Source organism: Panthera pardus, unplaced genomic scaffold (genome assembly GCF_024362965.1).
Source record: "Panthera pardus isolate Hobbes unplaced genomic scaffold, ASM2436296v1 HiC_scaffold_27, whole genome shotgun sequence".
NCBI lineage: Eukaryota > Metazoa > Chordata > Mammalia > Carnivora > Felidae > Panthera > Panthera pardus.
This window is the reverse complement of record NW_026526843.1, coordinates 84578480-84601684: the sequence shown is the minus strand read 5'-3', so window position 1 is coordinate 84601684 and position 23205 is coordinate 84578480. Positions and strand designations below refer to the sequence as shown.

The window sequence follows — 23205 nt, the reverse complement described above, 5'->3', positions numbered from 1 at the left end:
GCGGGGACCGGGAGCTTCCGTTCCAGCTGAGTGCCAGCTGCCCAGGGCTGCAGCTGTTTCAGACAGAAGCCAGGGCGGAACTGTCCTCTGCCTTCTCCAGGGTAAAGGACGGACTGTTTTTCTGCTTTTAGCTTTTTTTTTTTTGTTTTCTCCTTTGGTGTTGTGTTGTGTTGTGTTGTTTCGAACGGCAGGAAAGCAGGTAGCACTCAGAAAGCTCGATTCCATCCCAGAAGCCAGGCAACTGTCCTCCAGTGGGAAGTGGCCTTTGAGATTCCCAGGGGACCTGTCTTCCCCCCCCCCCCCCCCCCCCCCCGCGAGGCCCTCATCTGCAAACAAGAGCGGTGCTCTCACTATCCTTTGCAGGATGCTGTGCCAGGAATACAAATCCAGGAGGCATGTGAGGAGGTCTTTCTGAATCGAGAATAAAAACACTGATCCCCTTAGATTTGCAGCTGTCACTCTGGTGAGTGTATAAACCCGAGAAAGGAGCCCCGGTGGAAGCCGATTAACACTCTAACTGGAAGGCCTCCACGTGGCATTGGGCCACTTATCGCTATCTAGCTGCTTGGTGAGGGTCAGCTATGCCTGCACCATAAACGAAAAGCCCAGAAGAGAAAAACGCTCCTTTTTTTTTTTTTTTTTTTAAGGTTACCCACGAGGCCTCAGAAAAGGCAAGAGTATGGGCATCTGGGTGGCTCAGTTGGTTGAGCGTCCGACTTCGGCTCGGCTCATGATCCCACGGTTCGTGGGTTCGAGCCCCGCGCCGGGCTCTCCGCTGATGGCGCAGAGCCCAGGGCCTGCTTTGGATTCTCTCTCAAAATAAATAATAAACATTAAAACTTTTCTTACAAAAGGAAAAGGCAAGTGCAAATGCCCAGCAATAGGGGACTCCAGCTCCAGGCTGAGCTAGATCACTCCAGTTCCAAGGCCCTCCTGACTTGAGAGAAGCCAATCCCCTAAACTGTGTGTCTCTTCCAAAACCTGTGCTTACAGTGGAACTGAGTCAAGGAAATGAGTATTTTTCCATTTTGTGGTCTCTTCCTTTCCTTGGTTTTTTTTTCCCCCTTAGCGGGGGAAAAACGTCTTTTCCACAGTGAGCTGTCACGGTAGGGATGCTCCCGTGAAAGCGTGCTTGTAACGCCTGCGGGCTTCTCTGGGCAGCCAGAGGAAAGGCTGCTCGCTCCCATGTGCGGCTGGGAGCAAGACTAACAGAACCTTCGGGTCTTCGGAACTGGGAACCTCCTGGATTGGGATTCGTGCAGCACTGAAGTAAAAACGATTCGGGGACTGATGCAGATCCTGAAATACGTTTAGGTCTACGAACCCACGTAAGCCTTCTTTTTTCTCATCATGAAAACACCATGAACTAGCTTCTCCAGCGGCGGTCACCTGTCCACGCAGAAAACAGCAGAACCACACACACACACACACAAAAAAGGATACAAAAGCTCCAATGATGAAAACGGGGCTGAAGACATGCTTCTGGAAGGTAAAGAGAGCCAGGCCCATGTAGGAGAAGATGAAGTTCTCTGCCAGGAAGTGTAACACCTCAAAGAGCTGCACAGAAAGGTAAAAGGAAGCCATAAGTCGTGTGGGCCCCCTCCCTGCTAGTCACAGGGCACTCGTGAGGACCCAGGGCCCGCTCTCACCTGCTTTGTTCGACTTCTTGATTCCACCGACAGATTGTTGTAGGTGTAATGAGCCTGCGTGATGCCACAGAAAAGGACAGCCACAACGCCTGGGGAGGGGTGGTTAAAAAAGAAAAAAAAAATCAATGATGAAATAAAAAAGGAAGCAGGAAAAAAATCCCCGCTGCAACAAAAAAGTTAGGGTAGGCCCAACATATCCAGCTACTGGAACAGTTTGGAAAAGTTTCCTATTCCTGAAGGTTCCCCCTGCCCCCACCACTCCTACCAACCTTTCCTTCTTCTCATTCTGCCCGCCTTCAAAGCCAAGGTCCTTGACTTCCCTTCTTGCTACAGTTTTAAGGGCATTCTCTCCCCCTCCTCTAAACTGCCCCCGAATTTGGCATTTAGCGTTCATTTCTTCAAAGAGGCCATGAGGGCCCATCATGCCCTTTTGTCCTGTTCCTCTAGGTTCTCAGAAGCCAGGGATTTTCATTCCAGGCAAACGCTTTCTGTTTTTGCCTCGTCTAGGGCTTGAGACCAAATGGATCCAGGGTACCGTTCCATTTATCCGAGCCTTCATTACCTCGATTTCTGATTAATGGTAACTATTTTGTTGTGCAAGACAGCTGACACGGGGGCCTTTGCCTATACATTTACAGATAACTGTCAAGTTTTAAAGAACTGGGATATTTTACAATGCTGCCTATAAATGCATGTTGCACTATTTTGAAAAGAGGATAAAAGGGCTCCCCCAACTACCTGGCTCATGTATAGTAATTGTACTTGATTTTCTAGTGGAAAATTTCAGGGATTTAATAAAAATGTTTATTTATTTTTGAGAGTGAGCGAGCAGCGGAGGACCAGAGAGAGGGGGGGACAAAGGATCCGAAGTGGGCTTTGTGCTGTCAGCAGAGAGCCTGACGTGGGGCTCGAACCCACAAACTGTGAGATCACGACCTGAGCTGAAGTCAGACGCTTAACTGACTGAGCTACTCAGGTGCTCCTGTGATATTCTTTTTTCTTTTCTTTTTTCTTTTCTTTTCTTTCTTTCTTTCCTTTCTTTCTTTCTTTCTCTTTCTCTCTCTTTCTTTCTTTCTTTCCTTTTCTTTTCTTTTTTGACGAGAGATTGTGAGGTGCTAAAACCACACGGTTACTTACACTAATAATTCATGAAACTGACGTCATAAAAAAACAACACTGAAACACAGCCGCCGCTACAGTAAGGGGAAGGGCAGCCCAAGGGTAGTGTGAACCCACCTGTAAAGCCACAGGCTTCCGCCAAAAGGAACGTGCTCCAGGACATCAGGAAGAAGAGTGCCGTCTCCAGGAGGGGGAAGCAGTGCAGCTTGGTGAACTTGGTCACGTGGGCCCCACCCGTCAAGGAACTCGGCTCCAGGAACAAGTTATCAGGGCCACCAAGAACCATGCTCCATCAGCCCGGGACTCCCCTCCCCCTCCCTAAGGGCTATCCTTTCCCTCCAACGCTTCTTTTGGGGGCCCCACAGCTGCTGCTCGGTTCTTAAAGTCATAAAAACTGAGTTCTTTCTAGCAGGAAAGAGGTTACTGAGGGCTGGGAGAGAGGAGAAAGCGGGATACCGTTTCTTGGCTCCACGGTTTCTGTCTGGGATGATGCAAAGGTTCCGAAAACAGACAGAGGGGATGCTTACACAATGTGGACGCATGTAATGCCACCGAGGTGGACACTGAAAAGTGGTTACAGGGGCAAATTGTGTTATAGGTATTTTATCGCAATTAAAAAAAAACAAACAAACCGATAATGTAGCATACCGAAAATGAAATGGGGTGAATGGCACGGTACGTGAATTTTATCTTAATAAAGCTGTCTTTAGAAATCGAACTTTCTAAGGAAACCAGAAAGAGGTCTTCTGTGCTCTTTGCAATGCCCCCTGGCTCTGAGGGGCACGATCTTGGCCTGAGGGGTGACTGGCAGGTCAGTCTTAGCAGTGCCGGGGGGTGGGGGGGTACCACATGGCAGGCCGGGGGAGAGTAGGCCAGTGAGACTCTGACCTCTGTGGGCCACCAAGACCAGAGCTCACAGCAGGTGTCTCATGAAGGCATGACACACTAAAAAAAAAGAAAAAGAAAGCACACCCCCAGGGGCAACTACAAGGTGCTTGTGTCACTTTTTGGGACCAGAGATTGCCCTCATAGCACTGCCCTTCCACAGTGGTCCAGCACGGAACTATCTCACGAGTGCTTTCACCGAACAGTGGAAGTCCCCGGGGCATCTAAAGGGCCTCTGTGAAGAAAGCAACTGGATCCGCGCCATCCAATATGGCAGCCGCTAGCCACACGTGGCCGCTGAACGCGTGGCGTGTGGCTAGTCCGAACTGAGATACGCGGGAAGCGCAAAATATGTGCCACGTCTCAAAGATTTAATATACAAATGAATGTATAAAGTCTCATTGATAATTTGTACAATGATCGGAGGCTGAGACGATGCGGCCGGCACGTGCGGCTCCCGTTACCTTGTACTGGGCAGTGGCGCCATCGAAAGATATGACGAAGGACAGGCAGCACACCTGCCCGGGGGCCGCCTGCTCATTCCACACTGTGCTTTTACGTCGCTTGGTCGGTGTTTAACTCAAGATGATACCATCCTTCGCTTGAGGGAGGCCACCTTGCAGTAATTCCCACCAATGGCCGCAGGTGGTTGCGGCCACAGTAGCCGGCGTGACCCGTAACAGTAGGTGGCAGTGGCGAGCTTGAATCTAAAGTACTTCCCAGCCTGCTCCCTCCCGGCCTCCTGTGTGGTGGTCCCTGACCCCCTGCCTCCTCCTCGCTCTTTTCACCACCACCCCCTAAAGCCAATGTTTTCCCTGAACTCGCATCCCCAACTGGTTCACAGCAGGGAGCCAATGAAAAGGGGGGCACCGAGCTTCGGCCAGAGTCACACTCCCCAACCTTTTCTCGGACTCTTAGCTACACGCTCGACGGTCACGTTTGACCAAAGGGACCCATTTCGGGAGCCTCCAGAAAAAAAAAAAAAATCCACCTCTGAAAGGGAGAACCGAGACCTTGTTGTCGCGAGTGTGACAGCACACGATCCTCCCCAGGGCGGGCACGATGACCACAAAAAGGATATTAGAGCCGTCACGACGCCAGTTACGGCTCCCATGGTAAAAGAGCCACTGAATATACCTAGGAAGATGCCCACCGATTTAAAAAAGGCAGCAGCATCAAAGGCATGAGTGTTCAGCCCCGCTGGCTGGTAGGCAACGATAGACCTGGGGTTTAAACAGAAGAGAGAGTTAAAACGGAGTGCACTGTCTTTACACCACGGTCCCCCAAAATACCCACAAACATAGGCATCTACACTCTGCCGAACACTCCCCATGGTGTAATTCATTTCATCCACAGCCATCCTGTCACGCTGGTATCAGCATTCAGATCGCTGCCAAGCGGACAAAGCAACATAACTTTTATCGACCAAGCTGATAAAACCTCATTTAAAAAAACCCAGCCAGTTCAATGTTGAACGCTTTTAAGATAAGCCTCTGAATTTGGCCCAGAGCATTCAGGAAGCCAGACTCTCTCTTCGTCGGGGAAGAAATGCTGTTACTTACGAGGACAGGACAATGGCAACAGCATCATTGAGGACGCTTTCTCCAAACAGGAGTGCGTAGAGGTCCACGTCTGCGTGCAGTTCGTTAAATATCGCCAGTACGGTCACTAAAAATGAGCACAAAGCAAATAAATTCGTCTCAGTTTCTGACTTTAAGCCACTGATGACAAATGCAGAGAGGCAATTCCTGCCTTTGGCGGGACAGGGTGGTTTGGGAGACAGTAAGGGAGTCAAGGACAGGTTGTGTATCTGCGGGATAAATGAAAATGACAGTCTTCCTGGTCTGGATGAGGTCTCATGTGGTGCTTGATTCTAGTAACACTGCACTGCGACTCTGCGCTTTCTACCGCAATCCCATCATGCTTTGAAAATACCGCTATTCCAGAACTTAAGAAAAATAATCACAGTTCGTGTGATCTGGCTCCACTGGTGGGTTGAAATCTCTTTGAAGGCAAAAACCTTGTTTCATTGACCACCGCGTCCCCAGAACCCAGTATAGGTACGGAGAAGGCTTTAGTAAAGGTCTGTGAGATAATGGAAGTCTTCTTTTATGACAGAGCAGATGTCTGTCATAGCTCAGAGTCTTGACATGTCTTAGACATTTAAAAAACAGCTATTCTCCAGGGGTGCCTGGGTGGCTCAGTTGGTTAAGCGCCAGACTTCGGCTCAGGTCATGATCTCATGGTTCATGAGTTTGAGCCCAGAGTCGGGCTCTGTGCTGACAGCTCGGAGCCTGGAGCCTGGAGCCTGCTCTGGATTCTGTGTCTCCCTCGCTCTCTGCCCCTATCCCATTCATGCTCTGTCTCTCTCTCAAAAACAAATAAACATTAAAAAAAATTTTTTAGGGGCACCTGGGTGGTTCAGTGGTTGGGTGGCCGACTTTAGCTTGGGTCATGATCTTGTGGTCCGTGGGCTCGGGCCCTGCATTGGGACCTGTGTTGACAACTTGGAGCCTGGAGCCTGCTTTGGATTCCACATCTCCCTCTCTCTGTACCCCTCCCCCATTCACTCATTCATTCATTCATTCATTCATTCTCTCTCTCTCTCCAGAAAATAAATAAACATTAAAAAAAAATTAAAAAAAATTTTAATGAATAAAAAGCAGCTATTCTCCAGATGAGCAGTTCTCAAACTTTTGGTCTCAGGACTCCTTTATACTCTTAAGGATTATTGAGGCGCCTGACAACCTTTAGTTTTGTGGGCTATAGCTGTCGATAGTTACTGTATTAAGTAAAAGAAAAATTTAAATACTTATGCACTTAAAATTACTAACGAACCCATCATATGTTAACGTCCATGTGTGTAATGAAAAATAATTATATTTTCCAAAACAAAACAAACTTAGTGAGAAGAGAGCCACTGTTCTACAGTTTTTCAAATCTCTTTACTATCCAGATTAACGGGAGACAGATGGTTCTCTTATGTTTCTGTGTCCGATCAACAGATAGTCAACACTACATGTTATGTAGCCTCTGGGAAACTCCACAATACTGCACGCTCATGAAAAAAAAAATGGACGTTAAGAAAGACAAATAACGTATTACTATTATTAAATCAGTTTGGACCTTATGCAGACCCCCTGAAAGCTCCTCAACATTCACACCCAACTACCTTCTGCTTTTTTTAAATTTTATTTTAGAGAGAGCACAAGTGAGTGGGGGGCAGAGAGAGGGAGACAGAGGATCTGTGCTGACAGCAGAGGGCTCGATGTGGGGCTTGAGCCCATGAAACGCGAGATCATGGCCTGAGCTGAAGTTGGACGTTTAACCAACAGAACCACCCAGGTGCCCCTTATTATTATTTTTTTTATTTGAGAGAGAGAGAGAGAGAGAGAGAGAGAGAGAGAGAGAGAGAGAGAGAGAAACACGTGTGAGCCGGGGAGAGGGCAGAGGGAGAAAGAGGGAATCCCAAGCCGGCTCCACGCTCAGTATGGGGCCGAATGCCAGGCTCGATCCCATGACCCTGGGATCATGACCTGAGCCGAAATCAAGAGTTGGATGCTCAACTGACAGCCACCCAGGTTCCCCTAAATTTATTTTTTTTAATGCTTTTTTACATCTCGTTTACTGCCCGGGTTTCTTGTCTGTTTCTTTCTGTAACTCTTTCCATAATGCTCCACTGTTTTACCCCTCTAATTTCTGAGTTTTCCAATCCTGAGATATACAGTTCTTTCATAACCTCTATCGCTTTCTCAATTTCCTTTAGCTTCTATTGGAATATTAGTCTTAGTGTGCTTGGTACCCGATTTTGCTGATACGACTTAATTATCTGCAACTTTATTACTCAGAAGGGCGATCTTCATTTTTTTCTTACAACATGCTTGCGTCCGATTCACCAATCTGTGTCTGCTGCTCGCTGTTAGGTGAGATGGGAAGACCCAGAATAGCTTTTCTCCTTTCATAGCTCTAGGGCTCCCTCTGCTGGTTTTACATTGAAGTATTGAAAATATGGCCCCTGAGGGTAGCCAACCTCTCAATAATTTTCTTCAAGTGTTTATTTTTTGAGAGAGAGAGAGAGAGAGAGAGAGAGAGAGAGAGAGAGAGACAGAGCGCAAGCAGGGGAGGGGCAGAGAGAGAGGGAGACATAGAGTCCCAAGCAGGCTCCAGGCTCCAAGCTGTCTGCACAGAGCCTGACACGGGGCTCTTACCCACGAATGCGAGATCATGACCTGAGCTGGGAGTCGGATGCTTAATCAACTGAGCCACCCAGGCGCCCCGCCACCTCCTCAATATTCAATGAAATCTACTTCCTCTGTGTTCTATTGGCATCTGAGCTTGCTTTCTCCTTTAATGCCCTGTCAAGCAGGGCCCGTGGTCCCAGCGGTTCATTTTTAGGGAGTGGCTCTGCCCTTCCAGAGAGATTTTCACCGGGTGTTTTTTTGAGAGCCCTGAGGGCTCAGGTCTCTCTAGCAGCCTCACACCTCCTCCAGTGTCCTCGCCCGTTGTCAGCCACAAATCAGAGCCTGTAAAGCACCTCCCAGCTGTAACGGTTGTTATCCGATATGCCTACAAAGTTCTGTTATCCGATATGCCTACAAAGTTCTTTACTCCAGGCGGGGACCCCTCCTTTTGAGGGTGAATACTTGTAGGAAAGTTCCCTCCTCTTCTCACCTCTGCTTCCTCCTGCACAGCTGCTGTTCAGGTCCCTAAGTCCCCCTGCTGCTGGCAGTTCAATATTTGGGGATTCATGGGCCCTCCGTCAGCTAGCTGGAGCTCTGGTTTTCCTTTTGCTTTCCTGCTTTCTCTATTTCTGTTAAGGGTTAAGGAAGATTCCCAAACTACACTCTCCCCGTCGTGCTTTCCTTTTCAAGTAAGTTTAATTCATTTATAGAGGGGAAGAAAGAAGTGATGTGGATATGAAAGATGTTGACTGTGTCCGGAGGCTGCCCCAGGTAATGATGCCCCTCCGTGCTCCAATCGCTACTCTAACCGTTCGAACAGTAGCGGGACATCAACAGGGGGGCACTACCAGAAGCCACAGTTCCTAGAGGACATGTCAATCTCTTTCTTCCACCCTTAAATACAGTTTACTGGGTGACACAATAGGAAAAAATCTTTAGGGATTTGACTGAAAACATCTTATTTTCTGGATTATCTATCTATCTATCTATCTATCGTAAGAATATGAGTTGGGGAGGGGCAGAGGGAGAGGGAGAGAGAGGATCCCAAGCAGGCTCCATGCCCAGCACAGAGCCTGACCAAGGGCTAGATCTCACGACTGTGAGATCATGCCCTGAGCCGAAATCAAGAGTCGGACCCTCAACCAACTGACTAAGCCACCCGGACGCCCCTGGATTATTTACTGCACGAACAGTATCTGTGGCTCCTTAGAGAAAATCCGTGCTGGTTAATTTTATGGGCCAACCTGACTGGGCCATGGGGACCTCAGATATTTGATTAAACATTATTCTGGGTTTGTCTGTGAGGTTTGGGATGAGATTAACACTTCAGTTGAAGGCAGAAGTCTTGCCTTTGGACTCGGCTTGGGACTACGCCATTGGCTTTCCTGGTTCTCAGGCCTCTGGACAGCAGATGTGGGGACTTCTCAGCCTCCATAATCACAGGAGCCAATTCTTTATATCCAATAAATCTCTTTTCTCTCTCTCTCTCTCCCTCTCTCTCTCTCTCCACATACACACATACACACACACACACCTATATATTCTGTTTCTGTGAAGAACTCTAACACAAAACCTTTATTCTAGTACCTCATCACTCTGTGACAAGAACTCTCTTTTTAAAAAAAGTTTGTTCATTTTGAGAAAGAAAGAGAGAGAGAGAGCAGGAGAGGGGCAGAAAGATAGGGAGAGAGAGAATCCCAAGCAGGCTCTGCAATGTCGGTGCAGAGCCAGACGCAGGGCTCGATCTCATGAACCGTGAGATCGTGACATGCGCTGAAATCAAGAGGTGGACAGTTAACCAACGGAGCCACCCAGGCACCCCAAGAATTATCTTGTTTTAACCCAATACGAAAGAAAAATTAACAATGCTAATAATAATAACCACAATTACTAAGGGCTTACCATGAAGCAGGCACTATACTAAACATTATTTTTAATGCTTATTTATTTTTGAGAGAGCAAGAGTGGGGGAGGGGCAGAGAGAATGGGGGACAGGGGACCCAAAGCGGGCTCTGCACTGACAGCAGAGAGCCCGACGCGGGGCCGGAACTCACGAACTGCGAGATCGTGACCTGAGCCGAAGCCGGATGCTCAACCAACTGAGTCACCCAGGCACTCCTCTGCTGAACACTGGACAGTGTCATTTAGGCCTCATAAAACCCTAGGTGGGCAGTACTATCATTTCCGCTAATTCAGAGATGAGAAAACGGGTCTGATGGGCTGCTTTCTGCTACAGCATCCAAACTCCTAAAATCTCAGTGGTCGAACCCAGAAGTTTTATCCGTCATTCCTATGACACGTCCACTGGGGGGCTGGCACCGGAGGCCTGTGGTCACACCAGTCACTCAGGGACGCAAGACTGCTAGAGGCTGGTCTCAATGGACTGGCGGCCCAGGAGACCTGGGGCCCAGGACTTTACCAATCAGGGTCCTGGCAGGAAACAGACAGCACCCTCAAACTGAGCAACTTGAGAAGCGTTTAATAAAGGGATTATTTACAGAAGTGTGGGCAGACTATGGGGAAACCACGAGAGAGAGGACAGCACGTGCGGGTGAAAACGGGGAGCTTTTATACCATCCCTCCGCCTGGAGGGTCCAGAGGAGGCGTGACTCTGCCGAACCAGGAGCTGGTCTATGTCTCCACCCTCCTTCTGGTCTCCCACTGGTGCTCCCCTGTGGACACATCCCAGGGGAAACCAGCAGGCAAAGGGACTTTGAAATCTTCCACACAAACCAGCCTCTTGGTGCCAAAAGGAGGGTGGTGAGTAAATCTGGAGGGGCAAAGAGGAGCCATCCCACGTAGCCGCCAACTGGCTATGAGAGCTTAGCACACAGCAAAGTCCAAAGATTTAGTGAAGTGCGGGGGTTTAAGCTCTATGATTTTCCAGAGCCCCTGTGACTTTATTTTCTTTTTAGAAATGTTTTTTTTCTTTTTTTACAGTTTGTTTATTTATTTTGAGAGAGAGAGGGAGAGGGCACACACATGAGGAAGGGGCAGAGAGAAAGAGGGAGAGAGAGAGAATCCCAAGCAGGCTCCGTACCACCAGCGTGGAGCCTGATGTGGGGCTCAAACCCACGAACTAGGAGATCATGACCTGAGCTGAAGTCAGATGCTTAACCACCTGAGCCACCCAGGCGCCCCCCTTTTGACTTTAAACACTATTTTCCTAAAATACTAGTTACTGGAAGTAAAAAAAAAAAAAAACAACAACAGTTAACTCACCCATAACCATAAAGGCTAGCTTGCATAATTAATACTAATCACAACGAACATTTACACAGCCCTGCTCTGAATGTGGCTGCTCTGGTTTTCAGTCTCTCATCCTCCCCGCCCATCACTTTATAAAACAAGGCACGAACCCTGCAGTGCCCCTTCTGAGCAAGCCTGTGCACGGCCAAGAGGAAGGAGCACTGTGGGTATGGACCACCAGAAGATGACGGGGCGGGGGTGACATACTGGGTGAGTGGCCTCTCAAGGCGGGGAGTAAACAGACTGCTCCCCTGTACAGTGGGACCCCCGAAATCAGGGACAGCAGGATCACAACAGCTGTTTCTAACCGGGCGCGGACTAAGGAATGACGAGTAGTTGACCGAAGGCCTCTGGTACGGGTATCTAAAAAGTAGCGGGGGTAAAATAAAAGAGCAGACAGAGGAAGAAGGGAAAATCGAGAACCGGGATTTGTTCCTTCGACTAACTTGGCCTGAACACTTCACGTGTGTACTAAAGGGCACTTAGCACTTGCGAACACTCAGTACACAGTGGTGAGTAGCGTTAAGTACAAAATAGGCTTGACTCAAGAGCCGTGGGCGCGAGTCACTGGAGGAGGTAGGGGAGTGCGTGTAGGCAGGTGGCAGATGGGACCTGAGCCTCAAAAGACAAGCAAGAGACTGACTGAGCAGCCCGGGTGATGCGACTAGAAAATTACTGGCGCCACCGATCACCGATCACCGATTTGGAAACCTGTGTCGACATTTCAGAAAGATTTCCATTAAAAAGCAGTTAAAGTTAATGTTAAAGTTAAAGTGATGAAATAGAAAACAAGGATGCAGGGGTGCCTGAGTGGCTCAGTCGGTTAAGTGTCTGACTTCGGCTCAGGTCATGATCTCGCGGTCCGTGAGTTCGAGCCTCGCATCGGGCTCTGTGCTGACAGCTGGGAGCCTGGAGCCTGCTTTGGATTCTGTGTCTCCCTCTCTCTCTGCCCCTCCCCCGTTCATGCTCTGTCTCTCTCTGTCTCAAAAATAAATAAACTTTAAAAAAAATTTAAAAAAAAAGTTAATGTCCTAATGCTTAGTACGTTTAAACTTCCAATTTTCTAGAACTTCCATTGATATAAAACCCTTACTAGGCCAATCTTCATAGGCCACATAGCAACAGTGTATCATGATAATGCCTTCCATTATTGTCTACCACGACTTGGATACATTAAAGTGAGGTAAACAATTAGGAAGAGAATCTGGAAAAAAAAAAAAGCCTTCCCATCCAATTAAAGGAAATAACACTAATAGGTCGGAAAACGATACCCGTGATCTTTGTATTATACTAACCTCCTTTTTGCTTATTGGTGATACTAGTGTGAGAAGTTAGTGATAAAGTTACAGATGAGTATAGGTAGTAATACACTTTCAGAGAGACTAACCACCTTTCTTAGACTTCCGCAGATTCGATTTCTCAATAGACACACATTGGGAGACAATCACAGACATTGTAGTATGAAAAATAACAGAGCTACTTTTTGGAGTGCTCCTTAGAAACATGCCTGAATCAGTGATAACCTATTGTTTATTTAAAAAAAAAAAACATAGGGGCGCCTGGGTGGCTCCGTCGGTTAAGCGGCCGACTTCGGCTCAGGTCATGATCTCGCGGTCCATGGGTTCGAGCCCTGCATCAGGCTCTGGGTTGACAGCTCAGAGCCTGGAGCCTGTTTCAGATTCTGTGTCTCCCTCTCTCTCTGACCCTCCCCTATTCATGCTCTGCCTCTCTCTGTCTCAAAAATAAATAAACATTAAAAAAAATCAATCAATAAAATAAAATAAAATAAAATAAAATAAAACAAAACATAGAGGGGGGTGCCTGGCTGGCTTGGTCGGTAGAGCACGCAACTTTTGATCTCAGGGTCATGAGTTCGAGTCCCATGTTGGGTGTAGAGATGGCTACAAAAAGAAGTAAGCTTAAAAACAAAACAAAACAAAACAGAACAGAACTGGGATAGCGAAACCAAAGGGAGAGACCATTTTTTTAAACAATGGGGAAAAGAAAGAAATTTCTGCCTGAGCCAGATGTGGATAGAGACCAACGTGATTAGCAGATGCTATGGTCAGTGCTTTATACCTGTTAGTTCATTTACTATTCGCAACAGCCCTGGGAAATAGATATCATTACTCCTAGTTCATGAATGCAGCAACTGACATGGAGCAGAGAAAGTATGCCCAGGCCACCCTGGTCAGTGACTGGCAGGGCTGGAGCTCAAACTTACCCCTGTAACTCCACACCCCGTGCTCTTTCTCAAAAACCAGGGTGCTTCAACCAGCCAAGCCTTCGATATCAATTTGCTTAGTGCTTTTAATAAGTTATGGGGCTAAGAGAGGTCAATGGTTTTTGGAACAGTGATGTTTTTCAGACCCATACAACTGTCTAGGGTCGTGCCATCCAATATGGTAGCCACTGGGCACAGGTAGCTATTTAAGTTGCTTAACATGAAATAAAATTTTAAAATCGGTTCTTCAGTTGCATTACCCCATATTTTAAGTGCTCAATAGCCACACGTGGCTACTGGCTACCATACTGGACTGGGCACAGAACATAGAACATTTCCACCATCGCACTGACCTAGGGGACTCCCACGAGAGGTGGTGCAGTTGTGTGGTGGGGAGAATCTTAGTATCTTTAAAATCATCGCTGTCCAGAAGGTTAGCGGGCCTTTCCACCGCCACTCTTGGGCCTCCACCATGTCTTTCTCTGTAAATTCTTCGCCTACGATGTACTCTCGGTGGTTGACATTATAGGAAGGAATAGCTGTGACTACTTTATGCGAACTGATTTAATTGTAGGTTCCACCTTTGAAAGGAGAGGGTTTCTGTTCGTTTTGGGGTTGTGGAGGAAGGGGGGCATATAATAATTCCACTTTTAAGAACTGGCTCAACTAACGCTTGAAAAATACAAGGTAAGAGATTTATTAATAGGAACCAGGTCACAGTATGCAGTCATTGCAGGAACACGGAGCAAAGGAGTTTACAAATAACATTACATTCACTCCAGTGGTACCAGAGTACATTTCCACTACAAAAAGGGCTTATTTATTTTTAATTTTATTTTAGAGAGAGAGAGTGCCAGTGGGGGAGAGGGGCAGAGAGAGAGAGAGAGAGAGAGAGAGAGAGAGAGAGAGAGAGAATGCTAAGCAGGACCCACACTCAGCACAGAGCCTGACATGACCCTGAGCCGAAATCAAGAGTCGGACCCTCAACCGACTGAGCCACCCAGGCGCCCCAAGAAAAGGCCTTATTTAAATGAAATGATGTATTTCCGGGGCGCCTGGGTGGCTCAGTCGGTTGAGGGTCCGACTTTGGCTCAGGTCACGATCTCGCGGTCCGTGAGTTCAAGCCCTGCGTCGGGCTCTGTGCTGACAGCTCAGAGCCTGGAGCCTGCTTCGGATTCTGTGTCTCCTCTCTCTCTGGCCCTCCCCTGCTTGTGCGTTCTCTGTCTCTCAAAAATAAATAAATAAACATTAAAAAAAAAAAAAGAAATGATGTATTTCCTAAATGAGGCCAAAGGCATGGCATGGAGGAAGAAGACAGTCTTGGTGCGGAAATTATGACCAAATTAGACATTCTGAAATGAAAGACAAAAGGGAAAGAAATACAGGTGGAAGCAACCCAAGTGTCCCGTTGCGGATGGACGGATAAACAAAACGTGGTATATATGCACAATGGAATATTATTCAGCTTTGACACCTGCGACCACAGAAATGAACCTTGAAGACGTTACGCTGAGTGAAATAAGCCCGGCACAAGAAGACAAGCGCTGTATGATTCCACTTCACTAACATATCTACGGTAGTCGAAGTCACAGGTACAGAAAGCACAATGGTCGGTTACCAGGGACTGGAGGCAGGTGCAAACAGGGGGAGTCACTGTTTAACGGGTACAGAGTTCCAGCGGTGCAAAATGACAGCCGGGAGCCTGCTTGGGATGCTCTCTCTCTGCCCCGTCCCCTACTCCCACATACCCAACCTCGTAACAAATAAACTTTAAAAAATTAAAAAAAAGAAATAAAAGGGAAACGCACACCCTTCTTACAAAAGCCATCTACCTCTGTTAGACCACTTCCGGTCTCTCCCTCCACCATTCGGTGCTACTTCTATTTAGTCTCTGTACCGCAACCAGAGTTAATGATCGCTCTGTACGTTTTAAGATGTAACTACTGGAATATCAGGATGACGAAGCCAGTATGTGCAAAATACCTGGGTCAGTGGCAGAGATGATGGCTCCGAAAAAGAGACAGTCTGTGTAGTAAAACTTATCCGAGAGCTGCCCCACGACTTTCATGAGCTTCACTACACCGTACATGAGATTCCTGTAAGAAGGGAAGGTAAACTGCGTCAGAAGAGGAAACGAGACCCCACCTGAGTAGCCTAGCCGACACGCGAACCGAGCAGCACCGGAATACCGTAGTTCGAGAGTGATCTGTGAAAACATCGGGCAGCTGTTGTGGTTGGACACTCTCACCAGGAACACGTGCAAATAAGGCTTTGGCACCAACAAATGGTTTGCAGTTAACGTCGTGGTGCTGACACATGTGAATGCCTACTCGATTTCTCAAAGTTGTGCTTACTCACAGCTATAAAGCGCGGGCCTCGGTTAGCAACGACTTTAAGGCATCTTAAGCAGCTGGGTAATGGAGAAGAAAGGAAGAGGAAGAACGCTGCATTGTGGGTGATAGATTGCCACGAAACTCACAGCGTTCTAAGACAGTGTGTGTAACGCTGTGGAAATGAGTGCACGGGGCGAAGCTGGAGAGAGAGAAAAACCGGGTGGGCCACAAAGGTCTAAGTGTTCCACCTTCTCGGCTGGGACGGGTTTCCAAATTCTCTAAATGTGGTAGTAAAATACCAGTGCACCCATCGACACATGCGGCTTCTCCTTCTCTGCATGGCTTGGGCAGGCCAGCCACGGCTCTTCTTGTACTGTGCAGGATGCGCCATGGCCCGAGACAGGCCACCAAGTTAAACATTTCGACTTGGCTACAGCACACTTCCTACAGGAGAGTTCACAAAATGGGAGGAGTGAGGAGTGTTCAAAGGCCTAGTACATGTTACTAAGGGTGTGTGTGTGTGTGTGTGTGTGTGTGTGTGTGTGTGTGTGTGTGGTGATGGCAGCTGCAGGGGTTAGGGGAGTAAAAATAACCACAGAATAGACTCATTGTACGCTACAGCTAACGCTCTCATCATGATACTCTTGCTGGTAAGGGCCACGTCGTGGCTCCTCTCCTTTGCACCCCGGGCGCCCAGAACGATACACTGTTCAATTTTAATTCCCAGTAACTCTGAGATACACGTTTGATTTGCCTTGTGTTGCTCGTCAATTACCTTTCAAACATTTCCTGAGAACAACACGTGCCTCTCCCTTTCCTTCTCCCCCAGACTTAAGACTCGGGCGCTAGGCTTCTCTCTGGCAGCCTTTTCCCATCTGGCCACCCATGCCAGTCATCAAAGCTGTCACTCTTCCATGGCTCGTCTCTCTCAAAAAGGACAAAGCCCAAGCCCCTTCTATTCTGGCCACATGGAAGGCCCTGGCCTTGTATCTCTAGCTTTCCGGCTAAGTTTTTAAAAATTAAGGTCCACACTTTCTTCAGATTTTCTTAGCTTTTACCTAACGTCCCTTTTCTGTTCCAGGATCCCAGCCAGGATACCACACGACACTGAGCCCTTACATCTCTTTAGTCTCCTCCTGGCTGTGACAATCTCTCAGACCTCGTGTGGTTTTTGATGACCTTGGCAGTTTTGAGGAGCACTGGTCAGGTGCTCTGTAGAATGTCCCTCAGCTGGGACGCGTTGGACTTTTTTCTCATGACTACACCGAGGTAATGTGTTTGGCGGGGGGCAGGGGGTAAAGTGCCACTGTCATCACAAACATCAAGGGGGCAGAGTATCAGTGCGATTTACCACTACTGCCTGCAACCCCCCCTCCCTGTACTCCGTGGAAGGAAGGAAATCACTGCGGAACAAGCCTGCAAACAGAGCAGGAGGGGAGGTACATTCCTTCACCTGCGGGGTGGGGGCGGGGATCGACATACCTTATTTGGAACTCTTCTGCACAGAAGATCCGTCACCTCTCCTCCATTTATTTATTCTTCCAATCATTTATTTATTTTTTTATTTTAGTTAAATGTTTAATGTTTATTTATTCTTGAGAGAGACAGAGCATGAGCAGGGGAAGGGGCAGAGAGAGAGAGGGAGACACAGAATCCGAAGCAGGGTCCAGGCTCTGAGGTGTCAGCACAGAGCCCGACACAGGGCTTGAACCCACAAGCCGCGAGATCACGACCTGAGCCGAAGTCGGACGCCCAACCGACTGAGCCACCCAGGCGCCCCTCGCCCAATCAGTAGTGTCTACATCAGTAGACACTCAGAGGTTTGCTTCATGGTTTGGGACCAGTACGATGTTATTTTGTTGTTCTTTGGCCATTGGCCTTGGGGGAACCTTCAGGTTGGCTCTGTGTCTCTTTGACATGCTCTAAGTTCTTCCATGTGTCTGTTTGTTTTCTGGGCACTTTCTTGCTTTTTTGGCACTGTGCTATGCCCTGTTCTTATCTCGTGTATTTGCTACCCTAGCCCTAGAATCTGCGATTTCTGCAAGGTGTCCTGCTTCTTTTTATTGGAGAATGTTATCAGGAATCAAGATTGGGGGACTAGGTATAATTTTATTTCATTTTAATTAAGCCTAGTCTTAATTTAAATAGCTACATGTCATAAACATCAAAACATCATCATAAACATCAAAATCCTGGGCTCTGCTGGTGTTCAGGGGCTGGGGTGGGGGTCAGGGGACACAGGGAGATGTTGCTCAAAGGGAACAAACTTCGGGTTAGATGATTAACAAGTTTGGGGATCTAAGGTACGGCATGGTGATTATAGCTAATAATACTGTATTGCATACTTGAATTTTGCTAAGAGAGTAGGTCTCAAATGTTCTCATCACAAGAAAGAAATGGTAACGATGTGACAGGCTGAAGGTGGTGGCTAATACTATGGTGGTAATGACTGTGCAATTTCTAAATGTATCAAATCAACGCACTGTCCACTTGAAGCTCCCAGGATGGAATGTGTCAAGTATATTTCAGTACAGCTGGGGAAAACACCAACTCTGTGGACCCATGTGGATCTCATTTCTTTGGGAATGTTAATTTGGTTAATGACAAAGAGTAACTTACCCAATAATGAAGCAGGAAACGGCAGTCCCCAAGAAAGCATAAGCCAGAATAGACCCGAGATTTCTGAAAAAGTGTCTCTACAGAAAACAAAAGGCAGGAATCACATTGTTATTTTTGATACTGAGCATAAGAAACACAGTAAAAGTCTCTTGAAAGTGAGACTTTACTTACTGCCTCCATTATAACAAGAAGTGAAATTACTCCTGAATAAAGCTGTTTAGCTATAAACATTGTGGTTTTAAAATATCCCTTGTCCCACTAATCACTGAGGAAACAAGCAAGGGCTTGGTAAATTTCAGACAAAAGTCCCCTGATTATATTAAAGTACACAGAGAGAGAGCAAGTGTATGTGAGAGAGTGAGTGAGTGTAAGTAGACCAATCATTTTCATAGATTTAGCCCAAACTATTTACTGGTAACTTCTGGTTGTGGTGTACCTTAGATCATTACAGATATAAGTTTCAAAGTGATAAAGTATGAAAGTGCTGTCTAAGGAGCTTTCTGCTTAATTCAGTATCAGAAAACAGTGTCCTCAGTATCCGCCTCATGGCATCGGAAATATCTCCTGATATTCTTCTGTATTTATCTTTGCAGCCTGGGAAAGAGGGCCAATAAAAACAGAAGTGGAGAACTGAAAAATAGGTAGTTCCGTTTAAGCTGGGCCCATTTATAAGTTTATATATATGTGTATAAGTTTATATGCTTATACCAATGTAAGATCTAGCAATTATTCAGAAATAGATGGCAAAATTGCAATGCTTTCAATGCTTCTGTACATTCACTGGTTACCTTCACACACACACACACACACACACACACACACACACACACACACACACGGCTTTAGTTCTTATAAGTTATTATGCCCATGGGACATTCTGATGTGGAAAGTCCCTGTCCTTGGGGTTCTTAGGACCCTGAGCCATGGTTCTTACTCGTCAAGGCATAAGCTGCTCTCATCGGACAATGAGAACTATTTAACAAAACCAGACGAACCATAAACCCCCAAACACCCTAATTCAATAGGGGCCAGGAAGACTTCATCTAAGAATTTTATTTTATTTTTTTTTTCATGAATATTTTATTTATTTATTTATTTATTTTTTAATATATGAAATTTACTGTCAAATTGGTTTCCATACAACACCCAGTGCTCATCCCAAAAGGTGCCCTCCTCAATACCCATCAGCCACCCTGCCCTCCCTCCCACCCCCCATCAACCCTCAGTTTGTTCTCAGTTTTTAACAGTCTCTTTGGCTCTCTCCCACTCTAACCTCTTTTTTTTTTTTTCCTTCCCCTCCCCCATGGGTTTCTGTTACATTTCTCAGGATCCACATAAGAGTGAAACCATATGGTATCTGTCTTTCTCTGTATGGCTTATTTCACTTAGCATCACACTCTCCAGTTCCATCCACGTTGCTACAAACGGCCATATTTCATTTTTTCTCATTGCCACGTAGTATTCCATTGTGTATATAAACCACAATTTCTCATCTAAGAATTTTAAAAGGCAGGAGAGTCCCAGTGTACCAGCTGAGTGACATCAGGGAAAGACAAGGCTTGGGAAGAACTCAGCATGATCAAAGCAGCCACCACGAAGTGCCCAGTGCTTGGCCCTCTCTGAAGCTGTGAAGAAGGTGTCAAGGAAGGCCTAGGGCCCCTAAGCCACCTGCTCAGAAGAGAATCCTCCAAGGGCTTGCCACACCAGCAGTCACCAAATGGGGGTGCTGCCTGTATATATTATGCACACATTATGTCTGCCTTTTAAATCAGTCACTGTCTCCAGTCTTTTTTTTTTTTTTTTTTTTGCTTTCTTCTGGGTAACCATCCCTAGGGTTACTTTGAATATGTTAAGTAAATTCATATCCGTGATTATGTGCCCAAACAAAACATTAGGAATATAAATCTGCCACCCCAAACACCCCCATGACATATCCTAAAATCTCTCTCACACACACACACACACACACACACACACACACACACACACAACTACCTGTCTCTGTTCGTATTTGCTGATATGAATTGGCATACCTTGAAAAGAAAGGTATGCCAGGCCACTTATTTGTGTCTCATTACACCCAGTACTTAATTATGTGCCTCACAGCTTCCAAAGTGCTTTCACATACAGTGTAGATGCAAGACGTCGAAGGGCTCCAGAACCACATCCCCATAGGGAAGAAAGCACAGCACCTCCTGGCCCTAGGACCGGATTCTGGTGGAATCCTCTGTCTTTCACCCTGTTCTCATTTGGCCAGTCATGTGTGGCTCCCCATGGCCGGGACTGAATCAAAGCTAATTCCAATGATCGTTTGTTCAGGTTAGGGGGGAAAAAAAAAGGCCCATGTCCCCCTGACAACTATATGTGCATAGGTCAAAGGGTCTGAATATCTGTCTCCGTAGCTGCCGTTAACTGGTGAGTTATTACACATTTAATTGATAACAGGTTTAATCACAGGTGGCAAAACCAGACAAAAACCAGCTCTTTCAGTACCTTTATAAGGACTATCTAAAAAGGAAAGTGGCTGAATGAACAGTGGACAGCCTGAAAGACTGCCATCTTAAAAACTTAGGCTCAGTTGGTTGACTGTTGCTTTCGGCTCAGGTCGTGATCTCACAGTTCGTGAGTTCGAGCCCCCGCGTCGGGCTCTGTGCTGCCAGCTCGGAGCCTGGAGCCTGCCTCAGGTTCTGTGTCTCCCTCTGCCCCTCTCCCGCTCGTGCTCTGTCTCGCTGTCTCTCAAAAATAGACGTTTAAAAGATGTTTGAAAAAAAAAATAAAATTAAAAAAATAAAAACAACTTAAATTGGTAACTGGCAAAGCCTGCTGTTTGTTCTCCTTCTGAGGAAATAAGTCTGATACAGGGAAGGCTCTGCAGAACCCAAAGTGTTTTTCAGCCATTAGAGCAGCTCTCACAATCAGTGATTTGGTTCTATTTATTTATTTATTTATTTATTTATGTACGTATTTATTTATTGAGAGAGACAGACAGACGCAGACAGAGTGTGCAAGTGGGGGAGGGACAAAGAGAGAGGAACAGACACAATCTGCCATGGGACTCGAACTCAGGAACCATGAGATCACGACCTGAGCCGAAATCACAAATTGGGCGCTTAACTGCTTAACTCACTGAGCCATCCAGGTGCCATACCTTATGTAACTGTAGTACAATATCAAAACCAGGAAACTGGGGGCGCCTGGGTGGCTCAGTCAGTTAAGCATCCGATTTTGGCTCAGCTCATGATCTCGTGGTTCGTGGGTTCGAGCCCCGCGTCTGGCTCTGCGCTGACCGCTCAGAGCCTGGAGCCTGCTGTGGATTCTGTGTCTCCCTCTCTCCCTCTGCCCCTCCCCTGCTCAGGCTCTGTCTCTGTCTCTCTCTCAAAAACAAATAAACGTTAACAAAATAGTTCTATGTCATTTTATCACGCGTAGACTTGCGTATCCATTGCTGTATCAGGACACAGAACTTTTCCATCACCACAAAGATCTCTTTCAGGCTGTCCTTTTATAGTCACACTCCCTACCTCTACCATGCCTAGCCCGAGGCAGCCACTAATTTCTTCCTCGTCCCTATACTTTTGTCATTTCCAGAATGCTATTACATGAAATCATACAGTCCGTGATCTTTTGAGGTTGGATTTTTTTTCCCACTCACCATAATGCCTGTGAGATCCATCCAAATTATTGCGTGTATCAATAGCTTGTTCTATTTTATTGCCAAATAGTATTCCATGGTATGGGTGTTTGATTAACCGTTCACGTATTGCAAGATATTTTGGTTGTTTCCAGTTCGGGGCTGTTACAAATAAGATTGCTACGGAGAATTGTGCACAGGTTTTTGTGTGAACATAAGTTTTCATCTCTCTGGGATAAACCCTCGGGAATAAAATGGCTGGGTCGTATGGTGATTGCAACTTTGGTTTTAGAGGAAACTGAAACTGTTTTCCTGAGAGGCTACACCATTTTATATTCCTACCGGCAATGTGGGAGCACTCCAGATTTTAAAAGAGAAACCAATCACTGATGATGAGACAAATATAGTCTCTGAGTGGGTGCAGAACACAGTGATAAGCAATCTGGGAGAAGGGAAAAACTAGAAAATTGTGTAGGTACATGAACGCAGAGACTCCCATGCTTTAAGAAATACTGGCAAAAATCTCTTACCTTCTTTAAACTGTAGCCGGCATGGAAAATAATCGGAGGCAGAAGAATGTTGAAAAAGACCTCTGGATCAAACGTTACCTGAAAGTTTAAAAAGAAAAAAAGTCAATTTCCAGTTTAGTACCAGTTGGTGCTATAATATTTGCTTAATATTTTAAGCCACTGACTAAAGTTTCAATGTTTAAAGCAAATAAGACAGATGTGAAAAATCATGGACTCATCACAACAGAGAAGCCACTCCTGCTCTTGGTGTGTTCTTTAATACATATTAAGAAACAACAGTTTGGGGCACCTGGGTGGTTCAGTCGGTTAAACGTCGGACTTTGGCTCAGTTCATGATCATACAGTTCGTGGGTTCGAGCCCCCGCGTCGGGCTCTGTGCTGATGGCTCAGAGCCTGGAGCCCGCTTTAGATTCTGTGTCTCCTTCTCTCTCTCTGCCCCTCCGCCACTCGTGCTCTGTCTCTCTCTCCCTCAAAAATAAATAATCATTTAAAAAATTAAAAAAAAAAAACAGTTCAGTGCGATCTGAGATTTCCCAGAAAGCTTCGGGCCAATGGTTTGGGGGTTTTTTTGGCCAATGTTTTTAAACAAGAAATAAAAAGCTTGATTTTTATCAAACCTTTATTCAAGGTTCCACTGCAATAGAAGATGCTGTGATGGTTCTTTATTAATTTTCTGGATCCTCCCACAGATTCATTTATAGACATGATTCTACTGAATTTAAGTCTCTTTTGAGGATCAGCCTTTTGCGAGACTTGATGTTGCCTGGATCAAAGTCTACAATGAC

General features: G+C 46.4%; 1 protein-coding gene across 3 annotated transcripts in view; it reads right to left on the bottom strand.

Annotated features, from left to right (window-relative positions):
* SLC9A7 (solute carrier family 9 member A7) overlaps positions 1–23205 on the bottom strand; it is a 136207-nt gene that overhangs the window by 48626 nt on the left and 64376 nt on the right. For all 3 annotated transcript variants that reach the window (XR_008418293.1, XM_053891678.1, XM_053891679.1), the window contains exons 3-10: positions 22421–22498; positions 18260–18336; positions 15291–15403; positions 5216–5321; positions 4730–4876; positions 2886–2986; positions 1650–1738; positions 1444–1557 (exon numbers count right to left, since the gene is read on the bottom strand). Coding sequence is in view for 2 of the 3 variants with exons in the window: in XM_053891678.1 (XP_053747653.1) it covers positions 1444–1557; positions 1650–1738; positions 2886–2986; positions 4730–4876; positions 5216–5321; positions 15291–15403; positions 18260–18336; positions 22421–22498 (825 nt within the window). In the remaining variant the exon portion in view is untranslated. The remainder of the gene's footprint in view (positions 1–1443; positions 1558–1649; positions 1739–2885; positions 2987–4729; positions 4877–5215; positions 5322–15290; positions 15404–18259; positions 18337–22420; positions 22499–23205) is intronic.